The sequence below is a fragment of the Netta rufina genome (assembly GCF_964035555.1).
Source record: "Netta rufina genome assembly, chromosome: 1".
NCBI classification, from domain to species: domain Eukaryota; kingdom Metazoa; phylum Chordata; class Aves; order Anseriformes; family Anatidae; genus Netta; species Netta rufina.
In genome coordinates, this window is record NC_140123.1 from 113065454 (window position 1) to 113091066 (window position 25613).

The 25613-nt window shown below is 37.9% G+C and overlaps 2 protein-coding genes across 4 annotated transcripts in view; one reads left to right on the top strand and one right to left on the bottom strand.

Moving 5' to 3' along the window:
• The window catches only part of ARL13B (ARF like GTPase 13B), a 49347-nt gene that overhangs the window by 21206 nt on the left and 2528 nt on the right, over window positions 1–25613 (bottom strand). For all 3 annotated transcript variants that reach the window (XR_014619140.1, XM_084301934.1, XM_084301933.1), the window contains exons 2-4: window positions 24264–24435; window positions 22803–22873; window positions 17744–17993 (exon numbers count right to left, since the gene is read on the bottom strand). Coding sequence is in view for 2 of the 3 variants with exons in the window: in XM_084301934.1 (XP_084158060.1) it covers window positions 17744–17993; window positions 22803–22873; window positions 24264–24322 (380 nt within the window). In the remaining variant the exon portion in view is untranslated. The remainder of the gene's footprint in view (window positions 1–17743; window positions 17994–22802; window positions 22874–24263; window positions 24436–25613) is intronic.
• STX19 (syntaxin 19) lies at window positions 9407–10451 on the top strand (the record flags this gene model as incomplete). Its single annotated transcript, XM_084288247.1, has 1 exon — window positions 9407–10451. The coding sequence occupies one exon, from the start codon at window positions 9407–9409 to the stop codon at window positions 10280–10282; it is 876 nt and encodes a 291-aa protein (XP_084144373.1). The 3' UTR covers window positions 10283–10451.

Here is a 25613-nt window from a genome sequence, read left to right on the forward strand (position 1 = left end):
ACAATACTATGTTCAAGTTCCAGGTATATAACTTTGAACACAATGACAGTAAGTTAAACTGCCACCTGTTTTCATATAAGATTTAAAAAACCTGCAAATATGAATTATTTTCTTACACTGCATTTGATATTGAAATATCAATACCAAGGCAAAAAGTGAAGTTGTTTCATCAAGTTACCTGTAATATATATAATTAATTAAAACTGCCTAGAAATCCTTCCATTTATTAAAGATGAGTAGATGAGTTCCAGGGCTGCAGTACTTAGCTATGTGGTCTGACAGATGAAATGGAAATGAAAACCAGGTGGGATTTTGCACAGTACAAATTTTGGGCCTGCAACTACCAGGGTGAAAAAATCTTAGAACAGATGTATAGCAACTCTAGTTTTAGAGAAAGCTGCTAACTAGAAGATCAAACTATACCTCCTATTAAATGGAAAGAAGTTCACCCGTTCATCCTGCTACAGCCCATTTTCTTGTTGCTAGTTTACTTTCAAATCCTGCCTTAAAATACATCAATATCTGGACCTTCATTATATCATTTTTGGCAGAGGAGATGATGATTTTCTATCTGGATTGCTGTGACTCGTAGGTGGCCATCATATTTGTACCATCTAAACCAACGATGGTGTTGATTTCTAGGATTATTCTTGTCTGAAAAAAAAAAAACAGGTATCTCCAAAGATGTATTTACTTCTCTTTACTGCTCTTTTTTTTTTTTTTGAAGTCTCTTAAAGAGCACCACTGACAGTAAATCTTTAGTTTATAGGTGAAATATAATAAGAACATCAAATAAACTCATTTTTACTCTAAATTAAGGGATACCCCAATCCCTTACCAATTAGAGAGAATACAGACTAACTGATTTGCAGAGTGAGATCATTGTTTTGTCAGTGAGGACTTACTGATGCATACTGCAACTGCAACTTACGTCAGTACAAAAGCATGACCGTACCACCTTCCATTATCTAAAGTTTCTGTAGAGAACGTGAGAATCATTGCCTGCATACATGGAAAGAGTGGTATATCCCTTCCCTGAAGCCTTCCACACATTCATAACATGATATGAAACTCGAAGGCGCAATCCTAGCTTTGCCTCATACTCACTGTGCATCTTTGAACCAAATAGTTCATTAAAAAAACAACATCACCATGTTTTTCTAATTGGAATGGACTGGCAGTTGTAGAGATTTTGAAAGTATAGAAGCTTTTAATATAGATGGTTCACAACCTACTATCTTTTCCCACCCTACTAATGGTAAGATCTATAACTTCTATTACTCATTTATCCTTTTCTCTCCCAGGGTTCTTTCCCATATCATACAAAAACCATAAACATCAGCATAAGACAACTACATTTCCAACAACATGAGCGTGTTACTGATTTCTGGCCAACTGCTCAAGAACATCTAAATTAATTTAAATAACTAAGGTCTGTTCAATACCCCCAACCCCATCTCCCTTGGAGCGCTTAATCCAGCAGCATGGTTTGGTGGCACTTTTCCAGCAACTCTGGACTCATTTTTACCTGTCTCATGAACTCCTTGAACACTCAGGCCTACTTTAGTCTATTTGAACTACACATTCATTCTCAGTTCTGATGTTTCTCCCCTTCCCATGACTTATGTCACACTAGTTAGAGAACTCCCACACTCCTTCGCTTCAGATGTGCCATTTTCTATTCTCCATATCGGTCATTTTGGGTTTACCTGGTAGCTTTGTGGCAGCTATGGTGGGTGATACTTTCTTTCAAGGGGACAAGAAGCAAGACTACATTTCCTCAGTGTCACATTGTCAGCTATACCAGAAGCAACACGCTATAGCCTATTTTCCAGAGACAATGACTGAAAAATTCAAACGATCTTTACACGTTAGTATATCTTAATGAGATATCTATTAAGTCCCCTGCACTGAAAATATTATTTTGCACTATCATGCAGTGTACTGTGATACTACTTAGCTACCTTCCAAATATAAATGGCATCTTTTTTCAGGTTTACAGCCAAGGCAAGCTCTCTGCCCTTGATATTTTCCTGTTGAACAACTCCCACACTTCCCACAAACAGAAACGTGAATTTAGAACTATTCTTAAGTATGTTTTTCCAAGGAATTATCATCTTAAGACAGAGATAATTTAAAAGGATAATTTCATCCAACCACCTTGCTTCCTGATAATCCTTGGCTTAAGCATGTTTGTTTACAAGACAAGTTAATGGAAACTTTTTTCTTCCTTTTTTTCTTTCTTTTATGAACAAAGGAGAAAATAAGCACAACCTATAGCAAGATTTCTTAGTTCCTTAAAATATAACTTGGCGTAATAACGCAAGATTCCAGGACACCAAACATGTTCCTTCTTTTCTTGGGAGAATATATAAGAACATAGCTATTTTAGCAAACTGAAATTTCAATTCAAAGCCACAGTTACTCAAAGACACTGCTGTCAAAAACCAGTTATATAGTTAAACACCATATAACAGAGCTGTAAGACAGTTGCAGCCTAGAAATTGATTTAAAAAAATATTTGCTTTTAACCTGAAATTCCTTTGGGACACATTGCCTCAAAGCATTTTCTACCCTGTGCCCTTCATAACTAAGGGGCAGGGCAGAAAAACGAGCTGACCCTTATTTTTGCTGCAGTCAAAAAAAAAAAAAAAATGCTGTTTCAGCAGAGGTAACGAATAGAGTGTAATGTAGAACAGAGATTACACACCTCAAAGCTTTAAAGAGAATTCTGTCCTTTGCTTGTCTGCAAGTCTTCCTCTTCTAATGGACCTCAGCATATTAGAATTAACATTGGCAGCATACAAACTAAATCAAAGATCAAATACAGAGTCCTCTTTTGTATCAGACATTTTAATGAAGATGCTCAATAATCTAGAAACAGCAAATAGAACTATGGAACCTAAACAGGAGTTTTTGGTAAATCAGGAAAAAGACAAAAACAAACAAAAAGCATGAAAAACAACACACCAGACCCCCAAAAGAAGCCACTGAATCTAATGACAACCAGTAACAAGAGTTCCATAAGATCAGCTTAACTACTTCACAGATGCATTTTAACTTAATGCAGACCCAGTATCATTTTTGTATATATGCTCCCTGATAAATAGGTCTATAGACAAAGTAGAGCGATTAAAGAATATTTTAATTGGCTACTTTGCAATTAAGCACAAGAACCTTTAAATATATATGTATATATATTAAACATAGGAGATAGTGAATTTGATGGAAATAAAAATTTTGAAAAGAATTGAAAAGAATTTAGGACAAACTTTATCATGATGACAGATTAACAATGGTGGTCTATTCATTATGATCTGTTATTCTCCTCGGCAGAAGTAACTGTCTTTATCAAGACTTGCCCAACCACATGTCATCAGTTTGGAGTGATTCCCTGATGAGTAACAAATTAAAGTTATAAAAAGTCAAAGATTCTTGCAATACCATTAGAACATTTGACAAGGATGTGAAAACCGTGTTCCTAAACTGGTCAGCTATGAAGATGCCTACCAAAACAAATACAAACTTAATCACCAGTGGATCTGCATGATAAAAATCATGGGGTATTGGGAAAAGCCCTTCTAGGAGATAAGGTATGCCAGCATGACCAAAATAAAATGCAGCATGTGAATTCCTCCTCCTCCCTCCGAATAGAGTATGCTTATGAAAGCAAGTCAATAATCCTTAAACTCTGAACACAGCTTAGTGCTAGGCAAAACTGGGTCTGATTCTCTCTCTCCTACAGACTGTCTTGTTCCCTTCCTTACTCCCATCCTACTCCCTACATCCTTCTCCCTTTATCCATACCGTAGCCCAGTCTGATCTTCGGCTACGTTTTCAATACTACACAGCTTTTAACTGTACCCCAAAAATGCACAGTGCCACATGACTGCCTGAATTACTGCAGCCACATTAGAGGGTCTCCATATTTACACAGTATCTTTTTTAAAGACTAGCCTGCAGCTTGAGATCCTGGTTCCAAACAAAGTTTCAGCATAGGTAACTCCAAAAAGAAGAAGATGTAGCAGCAGCCACGTCTGAGGAATGGCCAGAAACATGGACAGACCTTGCTGATGCTCTTCAGGTGTGTATATGTAAGAGCATTCAGAGCCATTTCTGAACTTAGCCAACAACCTGAGGCTGCCATTTAGCAAGCTAATGCTCTCCCACCTTTTGATTTGTTTCACCTTTACTGCTCTAAGCTGTTCTAACCGCTTTTCCAACCATCAGTGAAGAAAATGCCTGATAAGGCCACTGAGGATGTGCTAAGCTGTGATATTTTAATCACCGATGAAGTATTTTTATTTAATTTAAACGTAGGGGACACCAAGTCATTCGGGTGCTTTCCATCCACGTATTTCCTTTACTCAACTCTAAAGGAGTAGGCATATTCTCTCTGTATTGGCCAAAGCTTCAACAATATGTCTTTCATCTCAACTGAAAGAACAAGACGTACCCCTATCCATATACACAAACACTAAGGACAACAACAAGGGCTCACTATATGAACAAAGTTTGTTACGGAACATTCAAAAAGTCAAGCGGACAATTTCCAAGGTTATCTTCATCATGAAGACATCCTTATTTATTTGAAACCAGCATGTGTTTCAGCTGCCAGTATAATCAACCACACTTACTGGCAAGCAAATTCAGAGGCAGGTTTTGAAGGCAAGCCAGATAGGATGTAAGATATGAAACTAGGGTTCAATTGCTTTCATTCCACTGCTTAGTGAGCCTGATGTTTAAACAAGAAAAAAAAAATATCTACCTGAAGTGTTTTCTGCTCACTTCTTTACAAGTTTGATTTTGAGAAGAAACTGTTCCATCTGCAGGGAACTAGTGATGATTCATACCTTGCATAGGTATGCAAGTCCTCTAATAGTCACAAAATTCTATTGCTTTTTTTTTTAAAAAAAAAAAAAAAAAGAAAAAAAAAATTCAAATATTTCAAAAGCAATGAGCCCAAAACATCAAAAAGTACATGTCAGTCATTAATAGATATACAAATTGAACATGAAGCTCAGTTCTTACGGTCCTATGGTTGACTCACTTTCAAGTCACAGCAGACTGAGCACATGAAAAAATGGTAACTGTCCTTTGGAAAACTTGAACTGTGTTCTGTTGGAGTAACTGCATGACTGCATGTATGTTTTAGAGCTTTGCAGTCATTACTTTAATTTCCTTAGATACAAGAAGTCTTGCCAGCTCACATAAACATTAAATGGTGCCATTAGAACTTGCTTTCAAGCACAGGATTGCCAAGCCATGTTAAATTAACATGGGTCAACAGATGTGTTAGGCTGTACTAAAACAGACTGTCAGGACACTTCTGTGAAGCCTTGTTTAGCATTCCTGGTTCCTTTCGCATGCCCCACACTGAACTTTCTCTGCAGCAGTCTTGGTGGTGCCAAGCAGTTCTGAAACATCTCAAAAGAATGTTACCTTGAAGAAATTGCCTCTCTTCTGCTGTAGGGAGATAAACCATGGCAAGTTAAGCAATTCAGAGGAATTACTGTAATAAAATAAATACAACTTGTATTTTTCTCCACCCCAAAGTAGTATTTTCCAAAAAATTACTTGCAAGCTCGCCTGATCGTAAGTCTCAGTACAGTTACGTAACTCCTAACAGCTACCAGGCTTTTGGAATTCTCTTGCAGTAAATCAACAAATGCTAAGTTCAGATATTGAAACATGGGGGGAAAGGAGAGGAAGACATAAACAACAACAAAAGAAACAGTAAGGGAAATCCATATTACTGTACAATATCAACATTCTTTCTTGTGATCAGTCTCTGAAGCATTTAAAGTTTTGTTTTTCACCTAATCCTCCTGCAGACAGCAAGATTTAAATCTGTGGAAAACATGTTCACAGTGTTCAGCTCCATGACTTAGATTACGCAAAAACCTATTTAGGGACCTTAAATATGCATAAGGGATCAGAGAAACCCCAGCAGTGGCATTTGAAGCTATTCAAATGTAACAAAATTGTTTGCATGTTGACTGGTTACTGGATTGATTCTTTGCATCTATTACAAGATGCATCCTTTTGGATAAGACAGAAATCTGCATTTGCTTACTAAAAAGAATCCTTAGAATTGGGATTTTGGTTTTAAAACACTGCTATTGCAGAAGACTACCTTGAAACCTCTAAAAACAGCCAGAAAATATTACTGCATTGCTCAGCACTAAAGGCTGAATAACCCTATGGAAGAAACATGTTTGATGTTTGACTTGTCCGGAAGACCCTAAGTAGAAATCTCATGGACCTGAGCACTTCACTTGTTATCAGGATTTTTCCATTCTTGATCTTAGCCCAAGGAAAACATTCATGGGAAGTTTGAAAAAAATACTGTCTTTCCTACAATTAAAAATAGTTGAACTTTATAATAGTTGCATTTTATAAAACCTACGCAATGGAAACTCTCTCAGTTAAAACAAAAGACTTTGTGCAGAATTACATAATACTAAACATAACCATACATGCAAAGATGCGGAGTCTTCCTAAGGAAATCAACAGAAATGCTTAACAGAGGCGATCCACCCTCGGTATCATGGTGAGCTGTCAGATCAGGCAGAGGTATCTAAAGGAAGCAATTCTTGCTCTGAGTAACTGAGATACACTGAACAATTTGGGATTAACGCAAACATGTCAACCCTTGAAGAATTTCTGAATTGGTTTACATTTTAAAAATGCAGTTACAGATTAAGCACACAACCCTGAAAGGCCAAACTGCTCATTTTATTTTTGCATATACAGCTTACAGCTTTGTATTTTCTATCTCGGGCCCAGTAGAGCCAGTATCTGATTTCAAAGCTTTCACAGTCATTTTGTAATGGAAAATTACCAGTTAGCCCCTTTGGCTGAGGTTTAGTGCTGAGGAGAGATCTGTGACTTTAACAGCACTGCATGCAAGCTAGTCACAAACTAACTGCTAGCTACAAACTGTTTATTATATTTATAAAAACCTTTAAACTAAAAAGAAAAACCCAACTTCAGTCTACTTCAAAGCAGTAATGACCAACACTTTTGATTTGTACAGAATAAAGCAGCCTTTTTGTATACAGGGCAGAGGATGAATAAAGCAATCAATAGTAGCAGCCCTAAAACAACCATGACAAAAAGTATTTTATTAAAAGATAAGCTTTGCAGTTGCTGCACAAAAGGGTACAGGGTACGTGTGTTTAGTATTTGCTCCTTAAACTCAAGTTCATTAATATGATTCATATTTGAAGACTTCTGGAAGCTGCCTGTTAGGGTTTAGAGGTTATGCTCCAAGTAATGAAAGTGTACAACATAAAACATCTTACTACCAAATGCCCTTCCTTCAGTATGCGAATTTTGAAAAGCCAAGTTAAAACTTGGAAGAATATTTCAATGAAAAAGGGGTGCTTTGCCTAAGCTGTTTGATGAAAAAACTGTTTTAGTCCTCTTCAAATCTCCTATCCAGGCCTTATCACCTGCAACATTCCAGGTACCTCATTTACGCAAATAAAAGCTCACAAAGAAATAAAACATTTAAAAATTGAGTAAAGGTGCCACATACAAATTCAAACAAATAAACCTTAATACTCTTCAAAAAGACTTACTTTTATGACAATCTTAGGAAAAAATGCCTACAACATTCACAATGTGTGTCAAAGTTACCGAAAAGTCTTTTGGTCCAGAGTCTAGGACATGCTGCAATTAACTTTAAATCCCAGAACCATGTGTTCTCACTGAAACACCCACCAACAGCCCTTCCCAAGCTCTTGCTCCTTGTAACATAAAAGCCTTCAAGCATTCTTTCTTTCTCCAAACTTTAAGAAGAAATATTTGCATTCTAAAATATTCATTTTTATCACTTCTATTTTTCAGGGCTCCTTGGTCAATGTTCCATCCAGGGCCATAACACGTTACAGATATTCCTCCATGGATATTGCTGTGTTCAATAACACAGGCAGGCATTTAACAGTGTGATTTTATTTTTATTGTGGACATTTAGTTATAAAACAGCTGCATCAAGCTGACAATTTCTCTCTCTCTCTTTTTTTTTTTTTTTTTTTTGATTGATTGTTTTTAACATAGAAGATGTCTTCAAGCAAGCTCCTGAAATATTTAAAGGACTTTTTTCAAAGCAAATAGGGAAATTTAGAATGACTGTACAGGCCAGGCTGAGCGTTACACCCACAGTCATTTGAAAGGTATGGTTTTTTGTTTGTTTTAAGATTTTCTATAAAAATCACTTGCCAGAAAAAAAAACTTCAGTATCACATTAAGATCTTTGTTAACAGAACTGGAGTTTAACTATCTCCAGTGAAGCTCACACAACAGCTAAGGTAGAAAACACCACTAAGTCCACTTTCTGTTAAACAAGAAACGTTACTGAATTGTATCTTAATATGGTGTACAGAGTACATTTGTATAAATTTTATTAAAAATCTCAAATGACAAAGTAAGAATAGAAAAATTCAGAAGTAGCTTAGAAAATCTTCAAGTCCCAACATAAATGATACAGGGTTCACTTCTGTGAAAACAATTTATTGTTTTCAAACAGTATTGTTCACAAACAATATATTAAAAAATATGTATTTTCATAGTCAAGAGTTCTGTTGTTCTGTTCTGCTGTAGAATTTACTACTTCAGTTACCATCAGTTTAATTCCACAGGAAAGTGATGCCAAGGAAAAAGGATAAAAAAATTCAGCATGGCTAAACTAAAAGCCTAAAGTAGTTTACTCAAGCCAAAACTGACTCCTTAGACTGCCTCAGCTTCTACGGCTGAAGTGTACATCTCCAACTGAGAATAAAGAATAACTAACTCACATTTCCAACACCCCCCCCCCCCAAAAAAAAAAAAAAAAAGATTATTTTTCTTTCAAATGATTAATTATGGTAAAATAAGAATTTGAGTTACTCCTCTCTTCCTCCCCCAAATAAAAGTCATCTTCATATACCAAATTCCTGCATATTCTAGGTTCTGGACCCTACACTATACATTTATCACAAAAATAGGATCAGGCTTGAAATCACTGTATGTGGAAAAAACACTAGATAACGAAGAAGCTAAGGGAAAACTTAGCTGTATCCACCTGAAGAAAAATAAATAAAAAAATGCTTGGTTATGAGAATAAGCCCTACAAAAACTGGGTTAAAGAGCAGAATGCCCTGACAATATGACAATACCTATCATGTACATTCAATCATAATGCCTAATGACTTTTGATTTGCTGCTGCTTGTATTTTACCTCTGTACAGAGGGAATTAGCTCTCATCTCCATAGCTATTTTTGTTGCATATGGACAATTGCTAACATGGATTTTTGTTACACTTTGATTACAGCAAACTAAGAAAACATTGGATATTGGAGTTAACTCCCTGTCTTGCAAGAGAGGAAAAGAACAAGCTAAGAAAAACTGAGTATAAAAACCATGAGAGACCGCCTCCAAGAGCTTAAATTGAGAGTTAAGGAACTGCAGATAGTTGGAGAAAACAACCACCCACCTGTACAAGATGAGCAGGAAGAGTTTGAACAGCAGGCCATTATTTACGAACGGGAACCCATAACTGAAAGGCACTTCCATGAAATCCAGAAGCTTCAGAATGAAATCAATAATTTGGTGGATGAAGTTCATAAATTTAGTCAACAACAAAAGAGCCTAGTGTCTTCAATGAGAAGGTTCAGTGTTCTTAAAAAGGAATCTAACATAGCAAGAGAAATCAAAATTCAAGCAGAACATGTAAGAAAGGGTTTGGATGAACTGTCAAAAACAGTGAAAAAAGCTGAAAGTGAACACGGGTTATCATCTGCCATAGTAAGAATTCTATCCTCCCAGCATGCTTTCCTATCCCGGTGTTACCTAAATGCTATGCTCTCCTACAACGAAGCTATAACAGTCAAGCAAGAGAAATGCAGAAGGTTTATCGTTCGTCAGCTTGAAGTAGCTGGTAAGGAGGTATCTGAGGAAGAAGTCAATGACATGCTTCAACAAGGAAAATGGGATATTTTCAATGAAAACCTACTCACTGAAGTCAAAATAACGAAAGCGCAACTTTCAGAGATTGAACAGAGACACAAAGAATTAGTCAGTCTGGAAAACCAGATCAAAGACTTGAAGGAACTTTTTATCCAGATATCGCTTCTGGTGGAGGAGCAAGGGGAGATGATCAACAACATAGAAATCAGTATGAACAACACTCAAGAATACACTCAAATATCTAGAGAAAAATTTGGACTTGCAGTCAAATATCGGAAAAGAAACCCTTGCAGAGCAATATGCTGCTGGTGTTGTCCATGCTGCAAATGACAACGGAAAGAAGCTGTTTGAAGTAGCAACCGTTCCTATTTAGTAAAAGTTCCTTATTAGGCAGCCGCAGAATCCTTCTATTGATTCATTTTTCTTCCTATTTGTCCTTCCACACACCTCTCAGGAAAAACTGTATCTGTTTTTTCCAAACTGAGTTAGAAGAATGCAAGATCTTCATTTGTCCCTGAATTTTACGATGTTCACAGAAACATGTGAACTAGAAGGAAGGATCAAATGAGACGAGTGACACTTTCTTGTTCTTCTGCTCATAAGGAGCAGAAACAACATAGCAACGTCTCCCATGCTTTTGGAAAACAACAAAAGGATTGTTAATCTCAGATAAGATTAATAATAAGACTGGTTGAATCACCTTTTATAAAATAATATTCAGTATTTTTTTTAATTGCCTTGCTGTTTTTTGTTTGTTTTTAGCACTCATATTTACTTGCTGTTGTGTTTTGTTTTTTTTTTTCCCCAAGAATTTAGAGTTCTACAAATAAAATCTACACAAAGTAGACATCCTCAATAACAATGTAGAACCTGATATCTGAACTGCTTTCTGACTTTGTGTTTGGTTGTCAGAATTATTTGAGCGCTGCTTTTACAGGAGGTTACTCACAGGCCATCCTGTTATCATGAAACAATGCTCAAATTGTAGTAGGACAGCATGCACTGTTTTGAGGCACACAAAACGTATCTGGTTATTTAATAGCATCTTTTTGTATTTCTTACAAATAGGTTTTGAGTTTATATTTTCTGAGCACATCAAAGGTCATTAGCAGTAGAAGACCACATCAAACCTACAGTGCATTTGTCAGCGGCCTGCTGAGAAAGCAATTATTAACAAACTGACACGGAGATACTTATATTATTCAACTACCTAGGCAGACACCTACCAGGTGATGGTGGTGAAATGATACTTCTATTACTCCATGATAAGACGTATTCTTACTGCTGCCTGGCCTATCCAAATACGCAGTTGCCTCTGTAGTCTCACTTCCATTACTAACAAATCAAAAAAATTAATCCTTACAAAAAAAAATTATAACCTGGAACCAGAGAATTACATCAGAAGGAATTTCTGGGTGACATCCAGACCAACGCCTTGCTCAGCCTCCTGGTCTTATCTAGACAAGCATTTCCCTGGTGGAACCTCTCATTCGCCACTTCTCAGCCTATCAGCACCTCTCTGAGAAGAGCCATGTTCTGTTTTCTGCACACTTCCCTAATAAGCACTGGTAGGCAGCAGTAAGATTTCCCCTCCTTGTTTTCTTCTGAGGTCTGAAACAAATGCAGCATTCTTGCCTCTCCTTATGTGACATGCTCCAGCCCCTGACTAGCCTGGACTCACTGTAGCGTAATGAAGAGTCATCTTCACTGTCTTTTCTGCAGCAAGGCCAGACCTTTATTTGCACTGCTGCAGGAGTGGCCAGAAGCACCAGCTGGGAGTTTCCAAAACACTAAGTGGTCCTGTGAAATTCTGCTATTTATAGAAACCTAGGATCCTCATTTAAGAGTGCAGGATTGATGGCTAAATTAGTATTATAAGTAAAGGGAAATAGGAATACTTTACCTTAGTACCTAAAATGGATACAGGACACTTAAAAGAAGGCAATTCAGTGCGTATTGACTTAAGCATCCTTGAAAGATTTAGACATACCATCATTTTAATTAATTCTCCTTCTAAAGCTTTATATTGCAGCCTAGTTTAATCCTTATAGATGCCAGATACTCTACATCTACAGATAGCTACACTGAGTGTGTCAGCTGCTAACACTTCACGCCTGGAGGACTTGCAGTGGAATCCAGTCCAGAGATGCTAGCAAGGATTAGATAAGAGGCGAACTCCGATTTCTTTTTGTATCAGCTTCATTCAGGTCAGACTGTTGACTACACACCCTCCAGGCTTCAATTGCACCAGCCTATCAACAGCACTTGTATCATCCTTCCATCCATTTACGTTTTATTTCCTTTGTACTTTTATTGTTTTAAAATTCCATCTTTTCAGATTTTCATTCATAGTGATGCCATTTCCATGCATGGATGTGGGCATGCATACCTCCCTACCCACGTAAGTGCATGGAAATACATATATTTTTTAAAATCACAATTAAAATCACACTTCACAGTGGGATTGGGTTAAATTCCCATTGTTTCACATAATTTAATAAGCAGTTTCCTTTTAACACCTTAACTGAATGCAAATCTTCAGTACAAGAATTGTATAAGGTACCTAAGAACCTACTTTTCAGATTTAATAGTTCAGCAGTTCACAGAGCTACTTATCCTTCTGTGTTACACACACTGTTTGTTTTGTATTTTTGTCGCCTTCTGATGAGTTACCTTCATGTGTCCCTCAATATTATGAGCTACAAAATGTGGGAAAGAGCTAAAAGTAGCTAGCCATTGACTCAACCAGTCCCTGAAGATAACTTAGATGTTCCTATGAAATGGCTGAATTGGCAAGACAGGAAGCACACCACTGCTTCATTTTCTAACAGCAGTTATTTCTGCAGAGAAGCAAGTAGATGGAGATTATTTTTGCTCGTCCCAGTGAGTGACATCTGCCCTGTACATAACCCCCTTGGGAACCGAATGAGAAACAGTGCTCTAATGCAATTCTAAGTGGAAAAGAACAGCGCAACTGAGATGAAAAAGTTATTTCAAAAAACAAAAACCACCACAGGAATGTATTTCTAAATACATTCCTTTATGCTGTGCAAAGACAATCAATACTACTATATCTGGATACACTCAGACCAAATTGCGCTGCAATTCTGCAATACCCTAACTGAGCTAGATGCCTTTGATTTTTTCCCCACCAGATGCAATTAATCTATCAAAAGGGACTACCAACTAGCATTGCTAGATTTAGAAACAGGTGGATTTGTTCCATCCCAGCTTAATATCACTGCTGAGATTAACTGTTAAAGTGCAACCTGAGGTCTGAACTTTAAAGTGAAAAAGGATTATTTACACAGTAGAGAAAAAAATAAAACCTGATAATGACAGCACTGATACTAGTCCATTAAATAATCTCCCTTAACTGTTGCATTTATGGAGCCATGTTTTCATTCCAAAGACAGAGTAGAAACAAGCCCATAATCAATAAAGGGAAAAATCTGCTATGACCAACATGCTCTTTCACACACACAAATATATGTATATATACACACACACACGAATACAGACACATACTCATGTGTATGCATACACAGAAACACCACCCCATCTCCTATTCCTGTCCTTACTTTTACAAAACAAGACACATAGCAGCCCTCTTTCCATACACAGCCCTTAAAACAAAAGGCATTACTGCAGTTCTCTGAAGGATTATCTCAGGCACGGCTGACAGAAGTGAAGACCAAAATACAACAAACACCACCTGTCGATGCAGCATCCCCCATGGCAGAAGTGTCCATACAAGCATGCATATCTGTGAGAGAAGTGTGTTTCTGTGCTAGCCCTTCCTTTTCACAACACAAAGATGTCTAACCAGGCAGAGAGACAATAGTTACTTCAAATAAAGGTAAGCCATACTTTAAATCCTGAAAGAAAATTCAATCTTCAGTAATAGTCAGGAAGAAAACAGCCTATCCATATTCAAGTAAATAAAGTAGTTTTCTGCTGTATATTGTTAGAAAACTGCAAAACAAATCTAAGTAACATGATGAAGACTTTCTGAGAGGAAAGACATCAAGTCTTGAGCAAAGGTTTTTTTTTTGGTTTGTTTTTAAAAAAAAAACAACACACAGGTGCTATTATTACACTGACATCATGAGAAATTGATATTGAATATCCAGAATGATTAAGAGCTGAAATTATGTAGGCTGAAGTAATCACTAAAATTAACTTTGCAATGTGTGCGGTTTTTTTTTTCCATTATTTACACAGTTAGGTGTAACTGACAAAAAGAAACTGAAGCACAGAGGCTATAATTCCAGTAAGAAATGTGAAATATGTAAGATTATAATCCCTCATCACCTAAATAAAAGGTAGAAAACAGCTTTCTACTTAAAAAAAACCTGCCCAGCAATCTCTCTGATATAAAAACATCAACACATGGAGTTTGATATTGCCTCTTGTGTGTTTATTTCAATTACTTCAACAGTATTTGTATTCATAATATTAAATGCAGGTGTTTCTTTCTGATAAAATGCAGGATAAAGTTTTAAAAGAAAAAAATCTTGCATACCTCTATAAATCTTGAGGATGCTGACAGAAGAATTGACCCACGAGCTCAAGAACAACCAGGTCTTACTCTCTGCGACTGTTTCCCCATACTTACCAGACTGATTAACTACTTAAGCACCTAAATATTTTAAAAACCCTACATAAGCAAACAAATTAAAGTAGCAACACTGTACGGTAAAAATGCCAAGTAATTTGTACCAACACTCAGTAACAGCCTCAGTATCAGTATTTGAGGAAAAAAAGTCTTAACATTACATTGTGATGCACTGACAGATAGTAAGATGCCACTGTCCCAATTCAATATGATGCAAGTATCACACTGATAACAATATCAGAACTTTTACATCTCCACAGTACTGTAATATAAAGCATCAAGTACCAGCTTTATGCCCACACTGCACAACTGAATGTATTCTCTTCCTGGGTCTCCACTTCTCCATGCATCAGGCTTGCTGTGCATCCCTGTAACAGGGAGGATGAGGAGCAAGAGCTGTCTCCCCCCTCACTCTTCTCCTGCCAGTAGCGTGTTGTCTTCTGGCAAAGAGCGGAGCTGCCACCTACACAGGTGTACTATTAGGGATTAGGGCATGCCATAATGAAGTTGGTTGGGATGGGAGAAAGACAGCAAAAGGTGGAGTAGGCCAAAGACTCCAACTCTACTTCACTCTGTAACAAAGATCACAACCCAAACACTCTAATAATGGATCTTGTTCCTCATCTAACAACAAGACCCTTCTACCCAACAATGGTTCATAGTGGTGTCTTGCTAGCACTACTCACAGCACACATGCATGAAGAGAAACAGATATCTAAGACTACATATGGTGCCATAAATTGCCATAAAATTCCCAACACTTGTCAGAAAGGATGGTTGTTTGTTCTGATATAAAACAAATTAAGATAAAATATTCCCATATTCAAAGATGGAGTAGGAAGTTATTTACTGGAAAAAGATAGCATTAAAAAAAATAACAATATTTTTTAAAAAAACTGAAAGAAAAGAAATAAGCCAGTCAGCTGCCACACTCAGCTCACTGTAGCGCCAGCACCCAAGGAACAAAAGGTCAGGGGAGAGAAGGGTGGGAGGAAAGGGGAAGGACCGAACAACTACATCTCTGTGTAGACAAACCACATGATTACTGCACTGTTCAAAAAGGGGAAAAGAAAGTTTAATTAGTCTACTTCAGTGAAGGACTTTGTTGAACACTCCCAAGCCTTTCCTAGTGACCATTAAACTTTTCCCATTTGAAGTTATTTGATGTTTGATCCCTTTTTAGTTGTTGCTTTTTAAAAATAATTCTACAGTGCAGATGAATACATCTTAAAAGCAAATGAATATGAATGAATATGTAGAGCAATGGACAAATCTATTGTCACATAGCAGTGGCTTAAAAATATCTGGAGAATAGTTTTATTCCATGTTACTATCACAGATCTTTTTACTCTAATGAGCCAGACTCTGCAGTCACAGATACTTTTTACAATGTTAAAAAAATATATCCTTTTATCTAAATTAGGTTACGTTATTTCTTTTTTAATTTTTTAAAGTTAAAAAGGAGATATATTTACATAAATAAACTTCATGATTCAGCACGTATTTTATCCATTGCATAACATCAAAATTTGCTTATCTGAGCAGCATCACTATGCCATGAGCAGACACTGAACAGAAAACACAGACAACACAGAAAAGAATTTGCAACTCAAGATGCAGGCGTGTACAAGGATCATAAGACAATGAACTACCATTTATCTTCACAGAATTGGGACACTGCCAGAGCAAATTCTGTTCAAAGGCTTGAGGGTCAATCAGGTTGAAGGCACTAACACTAACAAACTTAGTTTAGTCACTATTAGACTCAGTTAATAGACTCTGCCTCCTGATTAGCTACTGACATGGATCAAAAACCAGGATCAAGTCCCAGGAAGGCATGTGGGCTCTGTGCAGATACAGCCACCCACCCACATCAGCTCTATTACAGGATTAGGACAAAGATTTATATGAAAAAAAAATGAAGTTATATTTATTTTGAAACTCTGCACACTTGTCAACTGTCACTGGTTCATTTTTCAGAAGGACAGATCTGAGTTAAACTAGCTGCATTAAAATGGTTTTATTGCTTTCCCTATACCATGAACATTCAGACAGAAACGGAATTTAAAGGCTAATCTATTTTTCAACACATACACTATTAGCTTGCTGAACTATACACTCTGTTTCATCAAAACAGATTAGCCAACTTAGCTCTCAAACCACCAGAGAATCACTACGCCTTAAAAGTAAAAGGCATCTCTTCTTAGCTTTAAGCACAGATTCTTCATGAGACTATGGAGATATCGTACAATAACTGAATTATAGAGTTCTTACACCCACAAGAGATATTGTCCTGAGAAACCATTTTCAACTTTCATAGCTTATTTTGTAACTTTAAAATGGCGTTTGTTCTCTTTTTCCTCCCATTGCTGAATTTAACAGAAACGTTACAGTATTTTACAAAACTTAGTTTTTAAGCAGAGAAATTGATTAGTTTTTATCTGTTCTATGTAAGAATTTCCAGACCTTTGAAATTAAAAAAAAAAAATAAAAAAATGCACTGAAGCACAAGCAAATGTGAATTACTAGTGAGGTAAGCTTCCTTTAACAAGATTTTGCTGATCATGCATCAGCAGCACCACCGTGTGTTAGGTGAACAAGACATTTTTATGTTTACTGGTATTGCAGAATATAAACAATCATTTACAATTTATGGAATTGATCTAGGCCTAAACAGTAACAACATTTTTACAAGAAGTCACCATGTCAGACTTGCACAGCCTTTAACCTGCCCTATCGTATTAAGTAATACTAAAATCTGAAAGAAAGAGTTTAAACAAATCTTATGGATTTTTTCCACTGCTACTGAAAGAGACGGGAAACAAATATAAAGACTTAATAAAAGGTTACATAAAAAACTTTAATGTCAGATGCAGTGAATCGATTTAGCATGTCAGCATGTACAACTCCAGAGGGAAGGCAAGAATGAGGAAAAGAAAGAAAGAAAAAAATAAAGAAAAGGCTTTGTTAACTACTGTAACATTAAGATGGCACAAACACACACTTCGGAAAGACCATAAAACTAACTAGTGTTGGTCAGTGCTAAAACGACAGTGCCATCAGTATACATTATGTAGATACTATACACAAATACTTCTTTGGAAGGTATACCCAAGGTCAAAATAGTAAATATTTTTCTAATGATAACTTGGAAGTTTGTATATAATACTTACACTAACACGGGTTTCCCTGATATCTTAGGGCTGTTTAAAACTTCTGTCATGGCTTGCTTTGTTTCTTCCATTCTTTCAATGTCACTGGAATCCACGACAAATATTACACCGTAAGACTCAGCATAGTAATTTCTCCAGATGTTCCTAATTCGTTTTCCACCTCCTAAATCAAAGATAGTGACTTCAAAGCGTCCCTGTTTCAGGTCAATCTTGGAAAACCCAACTGTTGGCGCTACGTCTTCTGGAGACTCTGTTAGAGATCAAAGAAGAAAGCCTTCAGTAAAAAGTTGCCTTAGCTATTTTAAGAGGATTTTACATTTTGATTTCTGTAGCACAATCTGTATTCTGAACACATGGAACAAACCCTCACTGTTAAGTGACACTACGTTGCCAACCACATATTTTACATTAATATTTTCCTTTTCCCAAGATAATTTCAAATTAACACATTACTCTCAACCAATTATTTTACGTTGATTTAGCACCAGAAGAAAAAAAAAGAAAAGGGCAATTTTTAATATTTAACACCACAGTTAAAATGAATTATAGTTTTTACTTTTACACACAACCTTACCCTAGGTGCTCCCATCTAAACAGTTATATAGCATTTGTATGGTATTAATCCAAACTTGAGAAGCAAAACAAAACAGTTCATAATACATTAACTGGGAAGCCTTGTGTTCTACCAGATTTCTTCTTTATCCCTGATGGTTGCCAAAATGGCTTCAAAAGCTCAAATCAAGGGCCGAGATAAAGCAGCTGTCTGATCAGCCTTTAAAAAGCACCAAGCCAGGTTCTCCTGAAATGAGAACCTTTATTCAAGGGAAGTTTGGCTTTCTTTGTCATTTATTTTCTGTTTTTGAGTTTTCCATGCGATACACTAAAAAAGCTGTAGCTTTATATGTAGCACTTCTACTTGCTGTCTTCCTTAATGGCAAAGAAAGCCTGCACTTGCCTCACACTACTAAGCTGACTCTGCAGGGGTGAGTTAATTGGATTTCTGCAACTGTTTTATGTAGCTTGCTAACAGAAGGTGGGAAAAACAGATGTAAAATTCAGCTTGTTGAGAGGAAGCAGCAAAGTCATGGTCAAAAGCACAGACCAATCTGAAGAGCAGCACAGAAGCTAAATTCCTAACAGTCTGCTGCTCCCAGATCCCTTTTCTGAGAGGAAGAGAAATCCTTGTCACACCCAAGATGGGGATCCAGAACAGCCCCCCTGACACAGCAGCATAAGCCAAGACTCCAGCTACAAAAGGGAGACACCTGTTTGTGACAAATTCCAACTTCAAACCTCAAACTTTGTTTTGAGAAGTAGTTTGGACAGTCGGCTATATTTGCCTGTACAAGAGAACGATAAGAGCATGAGAGCTTATTAAGAGTTAAAGTTATTGATGGTACTAAAATGAAGGTGATACCACTGAAACATTTAGTCATTTAGTCCTGTTAAGTCCTGCAGGGTCTCCAGTAAGTCTTCATGTTAAAAAAAAAAAAAAAAAAAAAACAGCATCTGCTGTATAAGCTGCAGACCCATTTTGGCAAATACAACTTCGGAGGCTATGTTAATTTGCACAGGTTTAAGAGTCCTAAGAACAGAAATACATTTGGAACAGGCTTCTGCTAAAACCCACCAATTGCAACTGTCACCTCCTCTCGTACGCTGCATGACTTGTACAGGCAAAAAAGAGAACATAGGTATATATATATTCTAAATCAACCCTGAAAACTAAGTGAAGGTTCTAATTTCTGCAAGCTCTGTTAAGGAAAAAAAAAAATTGCTTTCTAAGGCAAATAGTATTGAAGCCTTGGGAAACAGGCACAGAAGTCAGAAGTATCCTTTCCAAGAGTTCCTCTTTACAAGTATCCATCTCTCTTTTTTTCCAACAAACTTGCTTTCAGAAGTAACAGTCACTTTTCCCTGATAAAGGTATTAAAGTTGATCTTCAAACAGAATGGAAGACAAAATAATGAAGCACTCATGTTTTCAGAATAAAGATTCAGGAATAACCTCTCATTTATGTTCCTAACTTTTTTCGCACTTTAGCAAGTCAGTGAGCTTGCATAACAAGCATAAACAGAAAGCCGACATGGAGCCTCTGAGTCTGTCAAAACACTACTTGGTAGCCTCCTATGTAAACATGATGAAAGTTATTTGGAAAGCCAATCTCAAAAGGCAAAATAACTTAGAGAATATTTGTTCTCATTAGCACAAGTTTTATCTCAAATTATATCCTACTTGCAAGTGTTATTGGACAATGCGAAGGACCCTCCAAAATCAAGTGGTCTCTTACCTACATAAGTCCCTAGAAAATTGCTAGTGCTATTCTAGAGATAAATAATGATACAAAATGTATCACCAGAGCCATTGCTAATGTATTACATGTACACATTCAATTTCCTTTTTTGGAACGTTATTCTAGTTATACATGCATATGATATTGATTTTATATAAAGCTTACTGATATGCGCACATTTACAGTGCAGTCACCAGAAAGCTGCTTCTGCACACACAACACAAAGGAAGACTTTCCCTTGGCTAAGGAGGATAGGATTAGATCACTTGAGCAAACTTGATACATGCAAATCCATAGGCCCAGACAGGATACACTCACGAGCGCTGGGGCACTTAGTGGACGTTATTGCTAAGCCACTCTCCATCATTTTCAAAAGGTCATGGAGAACAGGGGAGGTATGCGAGGACTGGAAGAAAGCCAATGTCACTCCAGTCTTCAGAAAGAACAAAAAGGAGGACCCCGGAAACTACAAGGCAGTCAGACTCACCTCCATCCCTGGAAAGGTGATGGAACTGCTCATTCTAGATGTCATCTCTAAGCGGAGAAGTAGAGAAGAAAGTGATGAGGAGGAGTCAGCAGGGATTCACCAAGTGGAAATCATGCTTAACCAATCTGATAGCCTTCTACAAAGGCATGACTGCTCTCCCCTCCTCTACCCAGCCAGTAGATGTTGTCTACCTTGACTTCAGCAAGTCTTTTGATACCATCTCCCATGATACCCTCACAGGTAAGAACACAAAGCTTGGGTTAGGTGAGTGGTCAACAAGGTGAATGGAGAACTGGCTGGATGGCAGAGCTCAGAGGGCTGTGATCAGTGGCACAGGGTCTAGTTGAAGGCCTGTAGCTAGCAGTGTCCCCAGGGGTCATTACTGGCTCTGGTCCTGTTCAACTTACTCATCAATGACCAGGAAGAAGGGACAAAGTGCACCCTCAGCAAGTTTGCTGATGATACAACACTGGGAGGAGTGCCTGACAGACCAGAAGGCTGTGCTGCCATTCAGAGGGACCCAGCGACTTGGCAGAGGGGAACCTCAAGAAGTTCAACAAATAACCCTAGGCACCAGTACAAGCTGGGGGCTGACCTGCTGGAAAGCAGCTCTGCAAAGAGGCACCTGGGAGTCCTGGTGGGCAACATGTTAACCGTAAGTCAGCAACATGCCTTTGTGGTCAAGAAGGCCAGTGGGATCATATGGTGTGATAGGAGGAATTTTGCCAGCAGGTCGAGGTGAAGGGAGGTGATCCTCCCCATCCACTCAGCCCTGGTGTGGCCACATCCGGAGTACTGGGTCCATCTCTGGGCTCCCCAGTACAAGCCTGGAGCTCCTGGAGAGAGTCCAGCAGAGGGCTACGAAGAGAATTCAGGGATTGGAGCTTCTCTCTTACGAGGAAAGTCTGAGGGAGCTAAGTCTGTTTAGCCTAGAGAAGAGAAGGCTGAGAGGGGGATCTTATCAATGTATATAAATATCTTCAGGGCTTAAAGATGACAGGGCCAGACTCTTTTTGGTGGTGCCCAGCTATAGGATGAATGGCAACGGGCAGAAAGTGAAACACGGGAAGTTCCACCTGAATATGAAGAAAAAACTCTTTACTCTGAGGGTGACGGAGCACTGGAAAAAGTTGCAGTCTCCTTCTCTGGAGACTGAAAACCCGTCTGGATGTGACACTGTGCAACATTCACGAAGTGACCCTGATTGAGCAGGAGTTGGACTAGGTGATCTCCAGAGGTCCCTTACAACCTCATTCATTCTGTGATCGTGACCACATAAAGAATTTGGTCCTCTGATTTCCCTTGTGTACGCCGAGATGTGAAACACTTCATTAACCAGAATATTCTGCTTCAATGCATTGATTCAAGCTAATTGTGAATTAGAATGTTGCCTACAGACTTCTGAGATTTTTTCCTACACTTACTTTCGCTTATATCAAGCAACCAACAGAGACAGACAGCTTACTTGTAGTTACAGTGTTCCTTCACCCATTTCATGAAATAATGTAAAAGTTCTTCCTGTCGACAAATATGCTATGATGCTCATGAAATCAAAACAAGAGCCGTTATCCAGAACAGATTGTGCTGCAAATTTATATTTTGCACAGTAACGATACAGTGGGCAACTCAAGCCACATAAGCACTGAGGTACTATGAATGCTTTGATCTGGTATTTCCAAAATAATTGAAAACAACTCTGTGGACTAACTGTCCAAGCAGACCAATGGCTCTAGGCTGCATGGTGCAACGTCTTAAGAGGTAGTCGTCTGCGTATTATCCACCTTGCCACTATGCCATATTACTACCTTTGAAAGACATGCAGTGGAGCAGTAACAATGCTGCTTGTCAACTGCTGCTGGTGTGTTAAATTAGCACTGATTTACTCTGCATTAGTTCAACATGATCTTACCTGCACTGGCCAACAAGCAGAGCTTGCTCTGCTGCTTTTCCTGAGCATAAAGCACAGGTCTGTGGGAACATATTTTTTAAGTCACCCTAGTATGACCTGCCAGACATTAAAAATCAGGATCTTTACGTTTCCATGTAACACCCCTTATTTTTCCCCCTTATCTGCAGTTCTCCACACAGGGAAGCCTGTGACGTGCTCAATTTCAGTAGAAGACTCTAATAAAAGCACAATCTCCAAAATTTTCTTTCAAAAGTACAGGAAGAAGAGAGAAATTAAGAGATAAAGTAATATTTTAGACAAAAATGATGTAAAGTGAGTAATTATACTCTTTCAGTGCTTCAGTTAAATGATAAACAAATTAATTGCTTACCTCCCTGAATTCCTCGGACTGTAGCCGTTTTACCAGCATTATCAAGACCCACCATTATTAGTGTCACCTTCCTCCATAAGGAACAAAAAAAAAGAAAGATATTTCAAGTCTTTTTTTTCTTACTAGACATCAGTTATTTTAAGCTTTTTTTAAAAAAAAAATACACGCATAACAAATTTACGACTAAGTAGTAGAAAGAATTGGTATCAAAACATCAAGTGGCAGGCATTATTCCATTTGTGTATCTGGTGCTCAATATGTCAGACCATATGATTAGACAGAACAGCAGAACAAGCTATAAAACAAGAAGTCTATCATCACACTAAATGTTTCACAGGAGATAATAACTTTGCTCTTAACTTGCATTTGCCTGCTGAAGCTTAATTTCACAGTACTGTAAATTTTATATTTTTTGGTACAGTCATGGTCTCTTTAGCAGTTTCTTTAATTTCATTTCCATTCTCCTGTATTTTACTCTCCCTATTTCAGTCAAATCTGTCGTTTTGCTTACACCAGTCATTTATTTCCGTCTCAACCAGTGCAGCTGAAAAACACTATACAGAAAAAAACCTGGGTAGACAACATAAGACACCATAAATTAAGTGGCACTGGTACTCATCATGCTTTTGTTTCAAGGAGCAATGAAAGCTGCAAACATATGAAACAGTGCTATTTATAAATTCAAATTGGTGTATAGTGGCTAGAATCTGTACCAGAATAGGATTTTAGATATATTTTCCTGTGTTTTTGCCTATGTATATAACTTGATTATTCCTCCAATTCAGAAATACTCAGACAAGTCAAAGAAATTTACTCAACTTTATGCTCCTTTAAGTGAAGGAACAGTAAAAACATTGTTATTTCCAGTCTTAAAACTATAACAGTATCACATGTGAAGTATAGCTTACACAGGTCTGCTCATCTCTGCTAATCAGAGGGATGCAGGATGTTCGAAGTAACAGAAACAAATGAAGACTGTAAAATTCTGGAGGTGAAAATGGATCATCGAGTTGCCCACAAAATGCAGCATTAGGGTAATTAAATAATAACAATAAAATAGAATTACACTGGGGTACAGCATAACACGCCACACTTCATGATCTCAAAGTACAGAAGCTAAATGAAAAAGACAAAACGAATTGAATTTTACATAAACAATCTAGCATCACCCCAGATACCGAACTAGAGAAAATAGTAGGAGGACAGCATTTTGAACTTGATACTTTCTTTCACTCAGAAACGAAGTACGAGAACTACAAATGATTAACACCTCATTTTTGAGTTCAGAACATGTATTGGTTCTCCCTTGGAGAAAAAAAGAACAACAGATTTTATCTTTGAATTTAAAAAAATATATATACTAGGAATGAGATAAAGTGAAACATTGGTGAGATGACATAAGATACAGTTTGGGAAGAAAGTCAGCACAGAAGTAGAAAATGAACACTTTCACATGTTTACCTGACAGGCTCCTGCCACCGTTTTAACCAGTTGCAACAATTGGCCATTAGATTGAACATCCCTCTTCACTAGCCATCCAGAGCCTCAGAAGCTACAGGAACGATGTGGACAGACCAGAACAATTCAGGGAGACTGTAGAGACAGCAGCAGCCCAGGTCCTGTCTTGTCACCACTAGCAAGAAAAACAAAAACAGTAAGACCCAAAGCATGATGCAGACAAGCTGTTTCCCAGGCAGCAGCCTGTCTCTTCAGAGTGTCTCCATCTTCAGCCAGCCCCATGACAGTCTTGTTGGGTCTTTCACTCCTTCCATCTTTTCACACTTCACTCGCCCCCGTTTTATGCATCTGGGCAGCAACATGACAGTACTCACAAAACAAAGGAGTGCGAGACCAGCGCACGTCAGGAAACCTGCAAATTAGGGCAGTGCAACAGCAAGCTACGAAATAAATCCCAGTGCTTGCCTAGTTATTGCATCTCAAGGCTCTGCTGACTGACAGAAAATAAGGACCAATTTGAAGCACAGGTGAGGCTTAAGAACATAACAGGATAAGACATTAAAAGCAAACAAAGAATGTCATACCCGCTAAGTACATTCATTCACTGTCAGTTTCTTTTACACATCAAGGAAACTGGGCTCTCTGGAGTACTTTGAGGAACAGGCTACTTAAAGACTAATAATTTTCACTAAATTAAATAGAAGAATGAAGCATCTGTCATTCTACAATCCCATTTTCTACTCTTCAAGCATGAGAAAGAAAGAAAGAAAGAAGCAGGGAACGTTCCTGTTTCTGATGCTGCTTAAACTATGGGAAATGATTCCTTGACTATGTGCATGTTCATTCCTTTACAGGCACACACAAGCACGAAACAGTAAAGCTTACACAAATCATGCAGTGAAATGCATAGAGTCAGAAGCTATAAAACACTTTAGCTACAACAGTATTACTGCAACTAACAGCAGAAGTAAAGGCCTTCCCTGAGCTGTGGTCAATTTCAGTGCACGATTTCAAAGCCAGTACATCCCTGACAGAGTGCTGGGATGAAGTTTATTTCCTTCACAGCCTGTATGGTGCTACATTTTGTATTTTTGGCTAAAAAACTGCTGGTACCACACCAGTGCTTTGGTGATTGCTTGGCATCAAGGCTCTCTCTTTCTCGCTCTGCCTTCTCAGTGAGTTGGCTCAGGTGCACCAGAAGCTGGGAAGGAACAAAGCCAGGACAGCAGACCCAAACTGACTGAAGGACATCCTGTACACTGCGATGTCATACTCGGCAGAAAGATGAGAACAAGGAGGAGGACAGGGGGTTGTTCATTGTCACTGTGCGTGTTTTCCCAAGCAGCCAGAAGG